This window comes from Pleurodeles waltl, chromosome 4_2, assembly GCF_031143425.1.
Source record: "Pleurodeles waltl isolate 20211129_DDA chromosome 4_2, aPleWal1.hap1.20221129, whole genome shotgun sequence".
NCBI lineage: Eukaryota > Metazoa > Chordata > Amphibia > Caudata > Salamandridae > Pleurodeles > Pleurodeles waltl.
This window is the reverse complement of record NC_090443.1, coordinates 430,915,306-430,934,635: the sequence shown is the minus strand read 5'-3', so window position 1 is coordinate 430,934,635 and position 19,330 is coordinate 430,915,306. Positions and strand designations below refer to the sequence as shown.

Here is a 19,330-nt window from a genome sequence, read left to right as displayed (position 1 = left end):
GCTGCCGATACCATCTTGCCTACAGTTGGTTGTTCGAAATTTAACTTAAAACAGAGCTACCTCTTTCACAACGGGACAATAATTGCACTTCCCGTTCTACAGGTGCGAGAGGTGACAGAAATGAAGACACCTCCAATTCCAGGCAAGCAGACCAGGGGCACGGGTGCTGAACATACATCAGGGTTGTACACGGTCTACACACTGGTTCTGAGGGGGACAAGTGAACAAAGCCAGCTTCCGTTTCCTGGAAGGGTAACACTGCCAACACTTTGGAAGGGGGAAGTTCAGCCCCACAGGCTTCTTCTCTTTCACCAGATGACCAGCAGAGAAGACACAAAGCGCTGGCCATGTTGGAACTTGCAGGCCTGTCAACAATAAATACAGAGGGTGACCAGGTGTCCTGGATTTGAAGGGACAGTACCCGTTTTTCACCAGCTGTCCCATCAGATTTTGGGTAATTCAGCTCATGTCCCCGAGAGTCGGCTGAAAACAGTAAGAAGTGATTTTATTTTGTTTTCCAAACCAGAGATACTAAGCAGATGTTATCAGAAAGCAGTTTAATTAACAGGTATTACACTGGCTTTAGAAATGGCATTTGATTTATGTTCTTAGTGCCTCTTCTGTAATTCTGCGCTGATAAGCGCTGCTATTCTGTGCCCTCGGTTGAAGAAAAAGTGTTGTCCTTTTTATATTTTTGTAAAATGTCAGTTTTTCGACTTTAAAATTCTGGTCACCCTATAATTACAGCAACCATATGTCATGCTTGGGTCTTCACTCTGAGCGTGATTTACTATGAGACAGTGCAGTCCATTCAGTTTCAGGTCCACATTGCTCAGCTGGCCTTGGTCTCTAGGACATGGTGTTAACTGGCCTTTATCCAATCAGGCGGGCGCTTTGAAAGGAGGACCTTTGTCCCTCCTGATGTTTCTATAACCCAGGCCTTGTTTGGGCCACATTAGGAAGTAACGTTCATTAATAAGGGGAGTTTCTTGTGCATCTTTGTACTAGCTCCCTCCCTCCTCGTTGCACCTGGTCCCCATTACCAGGGCGACGGGAGCTGATCTGTTAGCGAGCATCCCGAAGCACCGAGGGCTTGGAATGTGTGTGGGTCAATAAACATGTTTACGGGACACACTAGATTCTTTGTGGGCACGTACAGACGTGACACCCAGTGAAGCAGCATTTATTTGAAGGGTAATTGCTCTTAGAGCCCAGGCACCAAGGGAGGACACGCTGTTACCGAGCTAGAAATAGCATCTTTCTAAAACAGGACCGTCTTTGCCAACTGTACGGAACTTAGTGTCTTGCAAACCGTAGGGACTCTCTGGCTCACTGGAGGATTTTGTTATGCTACAGTTTACTCTATTAACCTATGGGTTACTATGTCATTTTTGACATCTTATATTTGCTACGTTATGTTATACTGTCTGATAGTTTGTTGTGTTGGGCTTGACTTGGCTGTGCAGTGCTAAGGTTTCCCTTGTTTATTTTCAGATTTACATTTTTTTGGATAGCACTCTGCATCCCTGAACTGTTCAAACAGGGTATGTTCAGTTGTATGAGGCCAAGGTTTGGTAGGTTAAACTTGCATTCTCTATAAATAATGGCGATAGTTTCGTTTTTTGCTGCACATAGAGGAAGAAGGTAAATGGAAGAGCTTTAGTTATATGCAGGGCCGCTGGAATTCTGTGGCAGACAGGACCATATTATGCGACAGGGTTGACAAATTTATGGGCAAGAAAAGTCCACTTTTGCTTTCACAACGCCACTAGCTCTAACTCAAGCAAAAGCGAGACCAATTGCATTGTAAATGCTTGTTGCTATTTGTTACAGGGCTGTGTCTGGAGGACACCACCCTGTACCAAACAGTAATCTTTTTTCTTTTCTTAAAGAAAATCCCATTACCGGAGTTTCACTTTGTAAAGAAAAAAAGTAATTCTCCCATCGCCATGAGAGGCATCTGCCATGGCGAAGGGCACATTAAAAAGTTTTTACCGTTTTTTACCGCAAGGTTTTACCTGGCAGCAAGACACAGGAAACAGTGACTACATGCCCGCCCATCCAACTTGGGGGGGTGAACATGTAGTCATTTCTCTGATGGCCCTTGTTCCACAGTGCCGTTAGAGGGGGTTAATCACGACAGACAGAGTAGTGTCCACCGTGGTGAACCTAAAGGTCTTCCCGCATCTAAATGGATCTGCCGGACCGAATTCTTGCCAGTGAGGATACTGTGTCGCCATTGCGACGGAGTATTCTTACTGCCAAGAGATAAATCGGGCACCAGGTCTGTAATTAGTCCAAATGTTGATTTAAAAAAAAATATTTAAATGAGTTTAAAACGGCAGAATGGCCTAATGCTAAGTCCTTCAAACTTAACGCTGACTATCCAATTATATATGGGATATTGGAAGTCATTGATAAATATCCCTGACTCTATAAATGCATCTAGTTCCTTGTAATAATGTATTGCCGGTGACTACTGATGTCACCATGATCCCGTCCTGGGTTGTAGCCATACAGCCCACAAGCTTCCCTCTAGCTGTCTGAGGAGAGGCAGCCTTTGGGTGTCACCAGCAAGGACGGTTGCAAGATGAGATGAGTCACCTCTTGCAAATTACTACAAGCAACTACATGCATAATTTTCGTATTTAAGAGCGTTCTGACGTTTGGACACACATGCCTGTAATAGGAGAATAAAACACAAGACTTCACGGTGAAATGAAAGTCTCCAACATGGTGTAAAATGGGTATTTACATTATATTAAAACATAGGGTGCCCTCAACTATTAAGAATTATCCAAACACATGTTTAATACATATTTTAGTGCACAAAATAAAATGAAATAATAGCATTTGAGAATTGTAACCCTAACAAAAAAAACTCTTAGTTATGTTAATTATATGAATGTAATAAAATATAATCGGTTTACAAAAGAGTTCTCCCAGCCATACCAATGTTGAATAATTGAGCATGTTGATTTTTATGTAACTATATTAAAGTAATTAAATTAAATTAAACATTCGAAAACATAACCCCCAAATTGGAGTGAATAAGATGTTCACATAGTTTATTAAATTAAGTGAGTGTAATAAGGCAATTTGAATTTAATTAACATTTTTCAACCATGATTTGAGTAAATTGTAAGTGATCTAATTATTCTCTTCTTAAATACTAACTTTACATCGTTTACAGTTCTGACTTGTGTTCATATCCTTTATCCCAGTGTCCATATTTTGACATGCAGTGCTGATGTTCATACCCGATACCCTATTTCATCCTCTGAACCCAAATATATTCATAGAATGTTATTTAGTAGTTCTGGATCCCACAAATATACTTTTTTGCCTAAATATGGCATGGGAGTACGGGGTGTTCCTGGTGTTGATGGTTTCTGTCCATCTTGCCTTACCATATCAGTTCATTAACCACAGCTGTTTGCCGTCTTTTCAGAATAAAATGGAGGAGTTGCATCTCTTCCGGGGTGACACTGTGCTCTTGAAGGGCAAGAAGCGGCGTGAGACAGTCTGCATCGTGCTCTCTGATGACACTTGCCAGAATGAGAAGGTCCGCTTGAGCCGCGTCACCAGGAACAATCTCCGCGTTCGCTTGGGGGATGTGGTGAGGTGCGTGGAACCCTTGGGACACAGGGCTTGTAGACTGAAAAGGTAGACAAAAGGCTGTGGCTGGGAGTGAAAAGGAGTATCAGAGAGCCAGCGGAGTGAATGATAGGACAGGGAGACATGGAAACTAAGAGGATGGAGGGTGCCCTAGGGACGGAAGAATGGAAAGGCTAAAAGCGGAGTAGCATGATGGCGTCACTAAGAAACAGGCTACATAGCTGGAAGTACAGAAGACAACTAACAGGAAGGGACAGTATTTTCTATAGATGACACACTGGCTGGTGAGTAGCATTTTCTGGTGGAAAGGAACACCATGGAGGACAATATATGTTTCAATTACATACGGGAAGAATATTTCATATTTACCCATTCAGCTGCAAAAAGGTCACGCAGATAGTATTAATAAGGGGTTTATGGCCGGAAAGGTGCATGGAGCAGAATGGATCAAGACACATTGCAGCAACAGCTGTTTGAAAATGCTAAATGTGTGTGGTAGTGTATACAGGGTCCAGGAGCTGAAGAGGGTGGTTGTAAAGAAGGCAACTAAGCAGGCAGCGGGTGGGCATATGGATAGATTAGTTATGAGCATTAAATTGGCCAGAGACTGTAAGTGCTACGACCTCAGTAGGGACAGGTGGTGTGTTGAAGGCTTTCCAAGAAGATTGCTGAGTTGCACTTACCCTGTCACAGATTGCTGATGGACGCTCTCTCCTCTTCTCCTTTAGCATTCAGGCATGTCCGGATGTGAAATATGGGAAACGGATCCACGTTCTGCCGATCGACGACACCATTGAGGGCCTTACTGGCAACCTGTTTGAAGTCTACCTGAAGCCTTACTTTCTGGAGGCATATAGGCCTGTGCATAAAGGTAATGTTTGTTCTTTCAACAGTGCCTGCTGCCCGCTCCACCAATATTTCCACAAGTACTAACATACTTATTAACCGGATTAGGCTCAAAGAAATGCAGAGAAATGTTTTTTAGATGCAATATGGCACGGCCCTGCACTCGGCACACGAGACAGCTGTTTAGAAAGGTAGATTTGCCTTTTGTGCAGAACCTTCCAAATGTGAAGGAGTCATTCGGGCTGATCAGTAGATCCACCAACACTGTTGTGGTGTGTTGGAAACATTCAAATCCTCATAACAAATCACAACATAGAATGTTGTAGGTGTCCCCATAGTGACTAACAGCATCTTTGCTGATTTTAGGACCATATGGGCATTCAAGATTGTTCTAAAGTGATCTAGACGGATACTTAACGGGGTCTGTACAGCAACCTTTAATATGGGGGTTTTATGGTGGGGCTACTGAAATCTAAAGTATTGTGTGTTGGAGAAATATTTATAAATATCCGTAGAGTTCGACGATGATTAATAATGATTTTGGGAGTTCTAGAGAAGTTCTAGGGCGATTTAGAATGTAGTGGTGTTAATGCGAAATATGGGTAAATCTGCAGAGGGCATGAATATTGTATTATGTTATATATCAAGCATAAACTGTGGTTGATCAAGAAGATTCTTGCAAGTTCTAGCTTGAGCTAGATATTGTTGCAGCTTTCAGGCAGTTTTAATGGGCACTAAGGTGTACTTAACTTGCAGAAATGCAAACATGAGTGCAAAATCTTCATTAGTGTTTCAGACTTCTCGCTGTACTTTCACCTTGTTTTTCTCGTTTCCCTGTTAGGTGATATTTTTCTGGTTCGTGGTGGCATGAGGGCGGTCGAATTTAAGATTGTGGAAGTAGACCCTACTCCTCACTGCATCGTAGCCCCAGATACCGTTCTCCACTGTGAGGGGGAGCCCATCAAGAGAGAGGTGAGCTCTGTGTGTGACCGCTCTTACACTAATGTGAGCTAATTAAGCAAGGGATGAGCTGAAGCAGTGGCGGTCGGTAATTTTATTTTTATGGGGGGAATCATATGGGACACACGCACACATACCACTCACTTACACTCATTCATTCAAACATGTGCACACACACATCTGTTCACAACACTCATTAGCAAATATTCAAACATACACGTATTCATGCACCAAACATTCATTAAAAAAAAAACACACACGTACTTGCAGGTCAGCCACAGAGGTCCCAGGAGGGTTGGGACTGCCATCTTCCCTCATTGGCTGACCTACCTAAGGTCAACCAATGAGGGAAGGCATCCTCTTCCATTTCTTCACAGTCCATCAAGATTAGAGTATGGAATCCCTCCAGAACTCTTCTCAAGTGCCAGTCACCACCCTCATTAAAATTAAACAATGGTCAGTTGTCTTGGAAACCATTAGCAATGACTCTTGTGTTCCTTATCAATAGGGAACCCCTACACACCTAAACAGCCCTCACAGGTTAGGTTCCTACAATCCTGCTGCAGATATTTCCTACACACAGACAATACTCTGCAGATGACAAAATAAGTGAAGGAAGAAATCTAAATGAGGTTGGCCCTGAGCACAAGAGCCTTCTTGTGCTAGCTGCTGACTTTGGTATACTCTGCTGACTTGCCACAATCTATGAGTGGGTGTGTATGGGAGATGCAGGGCAAAACTTCTAGGATAAAGCGAGTAAGGAGAATTTTAAAGCAAGGGTAGGCCTGGGAAAGAAACAGGACAGATGTATGTGTGAGTGGAGAATGATCTATAAGGGATGTTTTGCTGAATCTACAAATAATCCCCTAATTTGTGGCTCGTCTTCAGGATGAAGAAGAGAATTTGAATGATGTGGGATATGACGACATTGGAGGATGCCGCAAGCAGCTGGCCCAGATTAAGGAGATGGTGGAACTTCCACTGCGACATCCAGGACTTTTCAAAGCCATCGGTGTCAAGGTAAGCCTGGGCTTCCCCACATTAGATACAAAACCCCTTGAGAGGTCCTCCTAACACTTCTGGGCAGGGGTCTAAACAGAAGCTTGCAGAAGGCCCTCAGGCAATGTTGTAGCATATGCATTCCTGCCCTGGTCCATAAAAATGGTATTTAATAAAACCTAGTGTTCACAATGTCGAATCTCACTCACAAACCAATGCCGCAAAACTTTTTTCAGCTTTCAATGGTAGGTCCTTCACTTTCACATATTGTTGTGGATTATCATGAAATCTGTATAAATCACCAACACCAGAGAGCCAATTTTGCAAGTCAGGAGCTTAATCTACCACAGAATACATATTTCATTTTGGTAGTATTCACTCATTGATTTGCATATTCAGAAGTTTGAATACACTTTGCTCTTACCTTTGTGTGCCATACCTCATGGCCTGTTTGGCAATAATTTGTTTTATCAAGAGACTAACATATTTTTAATTACGTTCACAAGATGAGGTGGGGTGGGGGACATATTCCAGTAAAGATGTTATTAGTGTACTGTGGGTGGTTGATTGTCAGTTCAGATCATTTAATATTTGGTGCTTATATGAAAATTGTGATGTGATTTGATCACCAAATATAGTTTAGTAATATTTAGGATACAAGAATACAATTGCAATGCCTAAGGTTGCTGTTTAACAGTGAAGAGAATGGAAGAGTCTATATAGGCACCCAAAGGTGATATGATTAGTAGTGAGGACAGGGAAGAATATACAGTTGGAAGGTCAAAGGCACATCAAAGGTCCCTGATTAACAGTCAGAAGAGGAAAGGAGTCTACAAGTATAACCTAGTCTGCACGCCTCATGTAGCTGAGTGCAGAGTGGAAAGGCTTTTGCAAATGTAATGTCATCAGTGCCTGGTTAAAACACTGCAAGTGGAGGAGTTTACAGTTAATATTTCAATATCACAAAAAGGTGCAGAACACTCAAGAGTGCTACAAAATCTGGCAAACAGCATGATGAACTTGTATATTTGCAGCATAAACTGCAACTATAATCCCTTTCCTTTGACTAAAATTGACCAACAATAGAACAAGGCACTGAACACATGTATTCTTTCTACCTAGTCAGCCAGTTTGATTTATTTGATAGCATTACTGATGATGCATATTGAATTTATGAGGGAAAAATCTAGGGGGTCATTCTGACCCTGGCGGCCCCACGGGAGCACCGCCAACAGGCTGGCGGTGCTCCAACGAGCATTCTGACCGCGGCGGTTCAGCCGCGGTCAGAAGCGGAAAGTCAGCGGTCTCCCGCTGACTTTCCGCTGACTTTCCGCTGCTCGTTTGAATCCTCCATGGCTGCGGAGCGCGCTCCGCAGCCATGAGGATTCTGACCCCCCCTACCGCCATCCTGTTCATGGCGGGAAAGCCGCCATGAACAGGATGGCGGTAGGGGGGGTCGCGGGGCCCCTGGGGGCCCCTGCCGTGCCCATGCCAATCCGCCTCCGCCGCCCGCCAGAATCAGAATCACCCCCCTAGTCTCTTATACCATTCATTCATAATTATATTTCACATTTATGAAGCACACTATTGAAAATGCCTCTATGTATGTCTGTAAATATTTAGGCCCTCATTCTGACCTTGGCGGTCTTTTCGCAAGACCGCCGAGTTACCGCCGCGGTGAAGACCGCCGACCGCGGCGGTATGCCGCTGTGCGCATTCTGACCGCTGGGAGCGTTCCGCCGGAAAACCGCCAGCAGCCACACTGGCGGTCGGCGGGAAAGTGGAGACTGGTCAACCTCCACCGCCACGCCAGCAGAACACCGCCCACAGAATTACGACCCACATTTCCGTGTGGCGGTCTTCTGTTGGCGGTCTTCTGTTGGCGGTCACCTCCCCATGGCTCCTGTCACCTCCCGGAGGACCAACGCACAAGGTAAGTTGATCGTCCGTGAGGGGAGGGGGTGGGGGGGTGTTGTGTGATGTGTGCGTGCATGGGGGTGTGCGTGTGAGTGTGTAGAGGGGGTGTGTGAGTGCGTGCATGCGGGCGGGGAGTGCTGCTGTGCCTATGGGCAATGTGTGTAGTTCGGCGGGTGCGCATGTCAGCATGTATGTGTGCGGGTATGTGTCCCCGTTGTGTATGTGTGTGTGTAGGGGGTGTGTATATGTGCATGTTGGGGGGTGTGCATGTCGGGGTGCGTGTATGTGCATGTCTGGGTGGGGGTGGGGAGGGGGTTCGTACCACCTCTGGGGGGTGGCAGGGGGGTGGAGGGTGTGGGGGGAGGACTCGGGGGGGCAGTGGGGGGTGGGGGAGACCCCTATCAGTGCCAGGGAAGGAATTCCCTGGCCCCGATAGTGCCTACCGCCATGGTTCGCATGGCGGTTCCCGAACGCCAGAAACCGCGGCGGTAAGCAGGGTCATGATACCGTTGGCGGTCTTGGGTCGACCGCCGGACCGGAGTGCGCAGACTCCAGCCCGTCGGTCATGACCGCCGTGGCTGTCGGAGTGGGGAAGTGGCGGTCGGTCGCGGCGGTGACCGCCGCGGTCAGAATGCCATTTTTAATACCGCCGGTCTGTTCGCGGTCCGACCGCCGCCTCTCCGCCGACCGCCAAGGTCAGAATGAGGGCCTTAATCTCTGCCTATTACTTGTCATGATCACATGCACAATATATTATTTGTTTGACATTGGATACTGAAATGATGACAGTGAATTTATCATAAAGAGATCCCTATTGGATTAAATTCCCAAATGTTGGAAACATTCGGCTTTATCATGTTTCACCACACATGTAAAAAGTCGGTTAGGAATCTTGATTTCAGAATATTTTTATTGATTGTGAAAAATGAAGAGGTAGCATAGGGGTTGATTGCAGTGAGGAATTTGACTAAGAAAGTAGCACGTTATTGAATAAAATACCAATGAGTAGCAAGAGAATACCTTTGTTGTGTCACTCAAAAAGGCACATGTCCGTAAGAACTGAGAACAGAGAGAGAACAGAGAGAGGGGGAGGAAGAAGAGAAAGTGAAGACAGAGGAGGACTAGTGTGAGGATCTGATTACTGTTTAGTGATGTTGTAAGTATGAGCCTCCTGCTGGGATTTAAGCTGGGTTGATCTTTTGTAAGTACATGTCCAATTTGGACCATAAGAGGTAATATGTTTTTTTGTTAAAAGTCAGGTTGTGTAAAAGGTTGTCAGCACTTCTGTAGAAGCATACCCATGCCCACCATGTATGGAATGAAATGTTGCTGTAAATTTTCCAATTGGCAAAAATTGTTATAATACCTAGTGCAAGCAATATTCAACCAGGAAACAGTCCCAGGTGGATAGAGAACTTGGTGTGTCCGAGTCTGATGTAGCACATATACCTAGAGAGACTATAGTGTGTGTTAGGGATATTCGAGTGTTGAATGTCCTTGATAGTGTAGATTGGATATTTAGCCAGAAAAGATTAATGTGTTTGCAGTAAAATAGAAGATGGTTTACGTCACCCGAGGGGTATTGGCAATGCCAATAATCAGCCGAAGACAAAATACTTAGATTATTTAGATGCGCAGGAGTCCAGATTGCTCTGTATATAGTCCAAAGTGTGCACGTAAGATAAGAGGCAAGATTCTGTGTTGTAGCAAAGATCTCCAGATGTTGGGCCATTGTGAAGGAGTCAGAGGGTCTCCGTTGTACTTACAGCATGAGGCCGTACATGTCTTTTGGATCTCGTCTGGTAGTGTTGGTGATGCTTTTTTGAGAGTATTATAAATAATAGATACTTCATGGTTTTAGTCATAAGGGTTTGAAGAAAATTTAGACAGTCCACTTTGTGTGGTTTTCAAGACCCCCTAAGAGCAACTATGAGGAACAGGAAGCTGTAAAAGTCGATTGGTTGAAGGTCGGATTTATAGCCTAGTGTGGCAAAAGTTATCGGTTTCTCAGGGTGAATAATGTCTTTGATATAGAGAATGCCCAGGGAGGCCCATCTTTGCCTGAAAGAGGAGTTAGGATCAAGTTTTATAGTTGGATTGAACCAAAGTGAGGCAAGCGCTGAGCCTTTGAGTTTATGAGGGAAGCACTTGTCTAGTTTTTTGATAGCAGAGATGGAGTCTTTAATAATTTGGTAAGAGTTGTTAGAGTATTTATGAGTGAAAGTGGGGAAGTTAGGTCTGACTCTGTGTCTCCCCAAGCTGGACGTTGAGGCACAGATGGGTGCATCCACCAAATCGCTGATCTGGCTATAAAAGCAGTTTTGTAATTTGTGAAGTGAGGGAGATTTATACCACAATGGTCTTTGTTTAATTGTAGTTTATGAAGTGAAATTCTCACTTTTTTCCTCTCCACAAAAAGCCTGATAATTGGGCACTGAGTGATGAAGTGAAAGAGGTGGAAAGGTGAAGTGGGAACATGCTGATGTAAAAGTTGATCTAAAGGGCAACCATCATTTTAACTGTTTCAGTCCTCCCCACCATGTAATACATTTTGTTGACTACTCCTCAGTTAACTTTTTGATGTTTGCAAGTAAAGAGGTTTTGATGAAAAGTTTAGTTTCTGGAATGAAGTTTGCAAACTCTATTACCAAATATTTTAGTTTGTTGGGTTGCCATTTAAGGTTGGAATTGGAGGCCATGAATGAGAGACAGAGCATACTGAGAGGAAATATTTCATTTCTCCATATTTAAGGTGTAACCTGAGACTTTGGCATAGTCCATGATTCATTGAGTATTTCAGGGATAGTGCCTTCTGCCTCAGTAGAGAAAAATAGGACATCGTCAGCATATGCTGCCAATTTCTGGGCCCCACTTTTGAATGGAATACTTTTAATTTTTGTATTTATGCGAATAGCACGTAGTAGGGGTTCGATTGAGAGGAGGAACAATAGAGGAGACAAGGGGCAACCTTGTCTCGTACTTTGTGCTAAAGTAAATTCTTCCAGTATGTGTTCATTGAGCTCAATGCGAGCTGTTGGGTTACAATAGATTGCCAAGGTCATATGAATAAATCTTGGCCATAAATTTAAATTTTCTAAAGGAGACTTTGTTGAACACTTTTTCAGGGTCCAGGGCATAGCCATGGTTGGGGATGTAAGTAGCTTGGCCTTCCGTGATGCCCAGGACATGTTGTTTGGGGTCAAGGACAACAAGTTTTCGTGTTTATTTTGTCCTTAGTACAAGTAGGTGCAGCCCCCTGCAGCACAAAGCCTTTGGCTGCCAGTTTACAGTACCACATTATGAATCAGGGAAGGGCACTGTCTGCAGTTAACCCCTCAGGTGCCCTGGACGAGGTGCTTACCTCCGCTACTGTGGCACTCAGGCGCCAGGGATGTAACCACCTCGTCCAGGTACCTGCCCTTGGGGGAAGCGCTAGCGCTCCCCCCAAGGGCCTTGCACCCCACCTTCCATGGGCAGGGATGGAAGGGGAATTGTTTCCCCTTCCATCCCCACCCCTCCCTGACTCCCCAGTGACGTCTGATGACATCAGCACGTGATTGCACGCTGACCTCGTCAGAGGCCACCCCCACTGCACTGGATCGGAAGAGAAATGCAAAAACATTTCTCTTCCGATCACAGGATGGGGGCAGGAGAGGCATCAAAGGAAAGGAAAGTCCTTTCCTTTCCTTTCATATCTCTTTGAGCATTTCTGCAGCCTGATTTTGAAGCAACCGGACTGCAGAAATGCCCACTAGACACCAGGGAGTTTGTTATTTTTTATATTTACAATAAAGGGGAACAACCCCTTGGGCAAGGGTTGCTCCCCTGGTGGGCATTTTTTTTAAGGCCTTTTCTGCCCCCCGGGGGCAGATCGGCCTATTGTAATTAGGATGATCTGCGCCCGGGGGGACAGAAACCTCTAGACACCAGGGATCATTTTCATTTTTTTTCTTTTATTTTTTACACGTGGGTTAGCGACCCCTTAGGCAAGGGTCGCTCCCCTAGGGAGCAAGTTATCTTTAAGCCATTTCTGTCCCCCTTTGGGGGCAGATCGGCCTATTTTTATTGAAGCCACTAGACACCAGGGATTTCTTTTATAGGTCAGTTTCATGCAAGGGGAGCGACCCCATAGGCAAGGGTCGCTCCTCTGGGGGGGGGAATTTATTTTAGGCCTTTAGGCACCAGGGATTTTTTATTTTTGTACAGATGGGGAGCAACCCCTTAGGCAAGGGTCATTCCCCTAGGGGGTCAAATTTATTTTAGACCATTTCTGCCCCACTTGGAGGCAGATCGGCCTATTTCTGTTAGGCCGAACTGCACCCAGGGGGGCAGAAACCACTTAGGCACCAGGGATTGATGTGTGTGTGTTTTCTTTGGGGGAGGCAACCCCTAGGGCAAGGGTCGCTCCCCATGGGGGCACCTTACTGTTAGCCATTTCTGCCCTCCCTGGGGGAAGTGATATTCTCCTACTCCAAGAAACAAGAGTTGGGCTAACTGAAGCTCGTAGCATGCAACATACTTGATTATCTGTCTACATTTGCTCAACAGTCTTCCACAAGACAAATGGCGTATTCACCCAGATTTCAAGACAAGCAGGTGGTCAGTTCGAACTACTGCTTATGACAATCAAGGCAGAAGGCTTGTATACAAAATTACAAAAAACAACTCCTCTTTCTGTATTACAAATATCTATGCCCTGACTTCAGGCGACCAACCATTCTGGTCATCTCTAAACAGGAGATTGCTTGAAATTCCACTTAATAACAAAACTATACTAGCAGGCAACTTTAACTTAAACTTTGATACCACCCTGGAGAGATTATCATAATATACTTACAGGCCTTCTCACTCACATAATCTGGCTCATAAACTAACCAAAGATAATGACCAAACTGACATTTGGCGTCCTCATAACCCTACGGGGAGCGACTTAACTTTCTACTCACATACACATAACTCCTTATACAGAATTGACTATGTCTTCATTAGCAAAGCACTGGCTCACTCAGCTTTTAATCCCACTATAGAGCCTAATACTATATCGGACCACGCATGCATCACACTTACCCTAAATCTCTCTGATTCTCCACCTAAGTCTAGATCCTGGAGAATGAACAATGAGATTCTCGAAGATCCTGCCTCCAGGAACTCAGTGGCACAAGCTTTAACAAATTTCTTTGATAACACCAACTCAGAAGTAAATAAATGCACTAAATGGGACGCTATGAAAGCTACCATTGGGGATGAAATGACTGGCTCAATGGCAAATATAAACAAGTAGCTGAACACTAAGCTAAATACCCTAGAAAAACAAATCCAACTTTAAGAAAAAGAAAGAGTTAAGGACCTTAATCTTAATACCACTTATAAAATTAAACAACTTAAATACAAATACAACAAAATACTTAGTGAACCATTTGATTGTCGGTTATTGACATATGAAGGTCTCCAGGTCCTTTGGGTCGTCATAAATACATGGGTTACCTTCAAAGATGATCTTCAACCTTGCTGGCCCTATTAAGGAAAGGATTGTGTGGAGAGATCTGAGTTTGGAGCGAAGTGCTAGGAGCTTCTTTCTTCATTTCACTGTGGGTTTGGCATAGTCTGCTGAGATTCCAGTTTTGTGTTCTTTCCACATGATGGTTTTTATTCTCTTCATACGGTCCTAGATCATTTCAGTATGTTGGCATCTTAATGGTCGGAAAACGAGAGCGCGTGGTTTACTGAAGAAGACAGAGGAGGTGTGTGTTGGGATCCTGTGGGCCCTTTCAGTTTTGAAGATTGTGTCAAAAGTTAGTTCAAGAATCTGAGGAACCCGTGATTCCTGGCATCAAACACAAGATTTCTGGGTTTCTTCTTTTTGTTCAGGTAAACGAAAGATTTGAAAGTTGCCTCTTCTATTTCTATCTTGCAAGGCTGATATTTATTTTTCTAGAGAGGTTATTTTCCGTGCCATCAGCTCTGCATTTTTTGTGATGAAGCACTGCTTGTCTTTAACTTTACTGATTCGTGATTCTGCCTCCTCCACATGGTTAGCTAGTGCTCGTACATCCTGCCTGATGCCTCCATTTCCAATTGAAGGTTTTGGGTATTTACTTTGGTGGATTGAGTAAGGTCAAGATTGAGAGCTTTGAGTTTCATCAGTATTGTTTCCAAGCCATTCAAGAAGTCTTATTTCGCTTATATTAGGGATTCCGGTTTTTGAGGATCCTGTTTGGTTCTTTTTAGGCAAGTTTTTGTTCCTTGTGATCTTTATGATACCTGGACTCACGTGGTTCAGTTCTATGTTTCTTTTCTCTTGTGTCTCCCATATTTAAAGGGGACTGCCCATTGATAGGACCTTTGTTATTTAGAGATAGACGATGCTTGAGGTTGTGGCACTATGAGTCTGGGTGGTTCTACCTGACTTCTATGCGATTTTGAAGCCAACACACTTGCTAAGTTGGTAGATTGTAATCTTGGTATTGTAGTATCTTGGTAGCGGTCGCTGAGAGTATTACAATGTTATGTTGCTTGCCCTTTTGCGATATATTATCCAGTCTTTGTGTAAGCTTACATAAAAAATCAGAGGCTGTGCCCATCAACAGTGATTAAGAATAAAGATGTGCAAGTAGGAACTTTGTCACAGATCTGACAGTACATGGTGTATTAAGCGCTGTTTCTATGAAAACCAGCTAGGCCACCACACAAAACTGACAGGTTGGTCTTATCTGAAGAGCTACATACAGCTGAACCACATTATTTACGTGATCTGGAACAGGTGCTGAATTAAAGGTGCTAACGCTTGCGGTCGCCATTAGTTCGCAGTGAGCTGTAGTGAAATAGAGCCGCTTCCGTGCATAATTTTTCTGATTACCCCACTATTGGAGAAAGGCTTAAGTTCATTGCCATAATCTTGGTTTCTAGGTCTGTTGAAGTATTCCCCTCACGTCCGGAACCCTGCATCTATGCCACCATCTTCGTCGGGTGCAACCCACGCACCCATGGGTTAGGAATTTTGGAGCTCAGTGGCACTCCTTTTCAAAGGTGACCTGGCCTGAGATGGGCAGAGCTGCAAGGTTCTAGTTCAGTGTTCCAGGGCCATCTTAAGAATTAGGTATATTTAGGGCCCCTGTTCAGAACAGCTGTTTTATCTCCTCTTTGGCCAAGTCACTGAAAGTGCACAGGCACACTGGTCCAAATTCTAAATGAGTTTACATCTAATACTCAGGGATAGTGCTGTGTGTTTTCTATATTTTAAGACAGCAGCAGCTCACCATTTCTCATATGTGAGGTACTGTTTTGATCTAAAATAAATTGTTTTATGGATATTGCATGGTGTTAAAACATAAAAATGTCTCTGCAAAATGTCTGTTACATACAACCATACATCACCCACATTAAACATAAATTAAAGGGAGACGATATTTAAAACATCCTGTTTAAGAATTATTCAAGATCACCAGGGCAAGATTCTGCAGAACAGAGCTCGTTCTGTCAGAGGACCCCCTGAAATGCTTAATACCAATACTGCAGGGTGCAGTAGTTACCAGGTGCAAATTAGTGCCTCATTGTAAGTTTTGCCCCAGGGAGTAACGGATAATGCAGTGGTACAGAAAAAATATCTCCATTTTCACGTTAGTAACGCTCAGAATACTGGTGTTTTCTCTGCACAAATAGCATCAGGGTTAACTTTACGCAAATGGTGTTCGAAAAAGCTTGCAGGTGCAGTTATACCCACCATTGAGTTCCTGTAAGTCTCAAAACATGTCCCCCAGTGAGAAAGTTTCCTTACTGGACCATATTACCTTATCATTTTGGGGCAGTATGGACAGGTGTGCATTACATTGGTTCCCTTTTGCACCCGATCATTTGAGATATGGAACATTAGAAATACTTCTCTGAGATCTGATCTTTGGTTTAGAAGTGGTTCGTCACATTATGGGGGTGATTCCAAGTTTGGCTGGCGGCGGGCGCCGCCAGCCAAACGGGAACCGCCAGAATACCGCTGCGCGGTCAAAAGACCGCCGCAGTTATTCTGAGTTTCCCGCTGGGCTGGCAGGCGACCGCCAGAAGGCCGCCTGCCCGCCCAGCGGGAAACCCCTTCCCTCGAGGATGCCGGCTCCGAATGGAGCCGGCGGAGTGGGAAGGGTGCAACGGGTGCAGTTGCACCCGTCGCGATTTTCAGTGTCTGCTATGCAGACACTGAAAATCTTAGTGGGGCCCTGTTAGGGGGCCCCACAACACCCGTTACCGCCAGCCAGGTTCTGGCGGTCAAAACCGCCAGAACCAGGCTGGCGGTAAGGGGGTCGGAATCCCCATGGCGGCGCTGCCTGCAGCGTCGCCATGGAGGATTACCCAGGGCAGCGGGAAAACGGCGGGACACCGCCGGTTTCCCGTTTCTGACCGCGGCTGTACCGCCGCGGTCATGCTCCCGTCATTTTAGCCCTGGCGGTCGTCGACCGCCAGGGTTAGAATGACCCCCTATGTTTTTTATCTGTTGTGACCGTGTAAGTAGGGAAAGCATCTAGCCTTCACAACCTTGCTTGGGATGCCTAGACATGGAAGCTATTCCCCATTGACGGAGCTAAAGCTTGTTGTCTTGTGCAGAGGGACTTAGCCTGATAGTTGAGACAAATGTTGTCTTTATAGGGCATTGTCAGGGCTGTTTTGCTTATGGTCGTCCACCTTGTGTAATTATAGAGGAAGTGGACAAGCTAGAATCATGAAACATCCCCAAGAACTGTTTTCAGTAGGTCTTTTAAAAGTCTCAACTCAAGCCCTTTATCACATTTTCATTCTCTATGTAGCACATGACCCCTTCTCACAATGGATACATGTTTCCATTTGTTACCCTTTTCCACCTTTTTTTATTTGATTGTTTAGTCATGTTGGCTCAGCTGAAGTAAAGTAAGGCAAAAACACATCAAGTACACTAGGGGCCAAATGCAGTAAATGTTCTGGTGATCACAAGCCTGCAGTTCACATCACTGCTTCTGCAGTCCAGAAGCGCAACCTGCAATGCTCAAAAGGGATTTTGCGAGTCTGAACAGTTTTTGCGGCTCAGAAAGACCTTTTGCCACTAATTGTGAATTCCAAAGAGGAGGAGGCGTGAAAACTCTGCTCTCCGTCTCACTTTGATTCACGAAGACATGCATCTATGCTTTGCAGCCACAATTATCGTGGTAAACCATTGAAGAGGTACTGAGTCCTTCCAGTGGTGGTATCTGATTCATAATGTGAAAGCTGTACCCCATAGGACAGCTTCCACCTTGAGAATGGTGGTGCTGGTCTCCCGGTAGCAGACAGTGGCCCAAAAGACGCGGCCTCTGTCAGTTTAAGGGCAGATGCTGCGTTTTAAACAAGCATTGGCAATGCCATTGGGGCTGGCTTATGAACGCACTGTCAGAACAGACCTAAAAATCCACACACGTTAATCACTGCCTCCTCCTGTCAGTGCTGCTTCTAGGGACAAATACCATAAACTAATGCCATGTGTGTCTCCCCTAAAGATTAGACTCTGGCAGCTGAATAAATACAATGATCACAGCTGTGTTGAGTGCAAGCTTTTTTTGCTGAAGCACACAACTTTTGCCAAATCAAAGCAAGTGCTCCTGGCTCCCAATATGTGGGCCTACCCAAAACTACTCTCCTTGTGGTTCTAACATAATTGGCAACAGCTCCCCCGTCAAGCCAGCCATAAAAACGTGCTGTTGCTGGAAACGCCTGTGGGTGGGGAGTTTTCCTGCCCCTCACAGGCCTTTATCTCTGCATTTACAGCCATTTCGGGGGTCCCGAAATGCTTGGTTTCGCATAAATATTAATGATGTAGTCGTTTTTACAAACTCCTGTAAACGGGCAGTTTCTATTGGGACTGAGAAGTACACCAGTCACGTTGCAAAATGAAGAACAGGTCTCACACCAGTCGTTGTGCAACAAACAGTTTGCGACTCCCTCCTCGCCACTTTTGGCACCAGGTTGTTAAATGAAAAGCCGCTTTGGAAACAAATGTTGACAGTGAAAAGAAACCATAAGGAGCGCGACTTGTAAGTTATATTCAAATTAGTGGAACCAATAGCTCGTATGAAAAATAAGCAATGCACAAAAGTCATTTGAAGAATGATGGAGCAGTGAGGGGGCCGCGCCATCTTGGAATTGGCAATGACAGAAGGGCGGAGATCCTGCTCGGCTGCGTTTTCCTTACAGAACGTTTTTGTCCAGGCCTTAGAACATTAACTTTAGGAGGTGGTGGCTGCGTTTAGTTGGGGCCCACAGCCCCTCCTGATCTCTTTATCCCTTGGCGCCCCATTCTGCGTGTTTAAGAAGTTCTGACTTCTGAGCTGTTATCTCTTTCTTCCTTAGCCTCCCCGTGGGATTCTCCTGTATGGCCCTCCAGGCACAGGGAAAACACTGGTGGCACGTGCAGTTGCCAACGAAACTGGGGCATTTTTCTTCCTCATCAATGGTAAGAAGAAATAGGACCGTGTGTTCTCTGTATGAGTTGTGACATATAGAGCTTAGAATGTTGTAAGAGTCATTGGTGTTAATATGTAAGAGTACAGCACATATTTAATATAAAAGTCAACAAGTGTGCTATGTAAAGGGAAAACATGGCATTTGTATCGTGTAGCAATAGAAAGTTACTATATGTAATGAAGCAAAACATATGTTTTGTACATATACAAAGTTTTACCTGCTTTTCTCTAGCTTTTCATTGCCTCTCCTTTACCACTTGCCCGCCTCTCATTACCTCTTCTGTTCTTACCTCTGTCTTCTGTTTCTCTTTTCCTTTCCCCCTTGATTCTACCCTCTCTTTCCCCTATCTGTCCCCTACCTAAAGCCTCTATTTCCTGGCTAGTTTTACAATGTCTTTGCCATGCATATGAATGTCTCTTCCTTTGCTTTCCTCGCACCTTTCTTTGTCTCTCTCCACTCAATGCCGTGTGTCTGCCCTCCTTCCTGACTGAAACTCCAGTGCATTCACCCTGCATTTGCTGCATCTCTTCTGTCT

General features: G+C 44.7%; 1 protein-coding gene across 2 annotated transcripts in view; it reads left to right on the top strand.

Annotated features, from left to right (window-relative positions):
• LOC138292866 (transitional endoplasmic reticulum ATPase-like) overlaps nt 1-19,330 on the top strand; it is a 187,998-nt gene that overhangs the window by 10,123 nt on the left and 158,545 nt on the right. For both annotated transcript variants that reach the window (XM_069231705.1, XM_069231706.1), the window contains exons 3-7: nt 3,452-3,624; nt 4,347-4,489; nt 5,306-5,436; nt 6,313-6,444; nt 18,682-18,784. In XM_069231705.1, the coding sequence (XP_069087806.1) occupies nt 3,452-3,624; nt 4,347-4,489; nt 5,306-5,436; nt 6,313-6,444; nt 18,682-18,784 (682 nt within the window). The remainder of the gene's footprint in view (nt 1-3,451; nt 3,625-4,346; nt 4,490-5,305; nt 5,437-6,312; nt 6,445-18,681; nt 18,785-19,330) is intronic.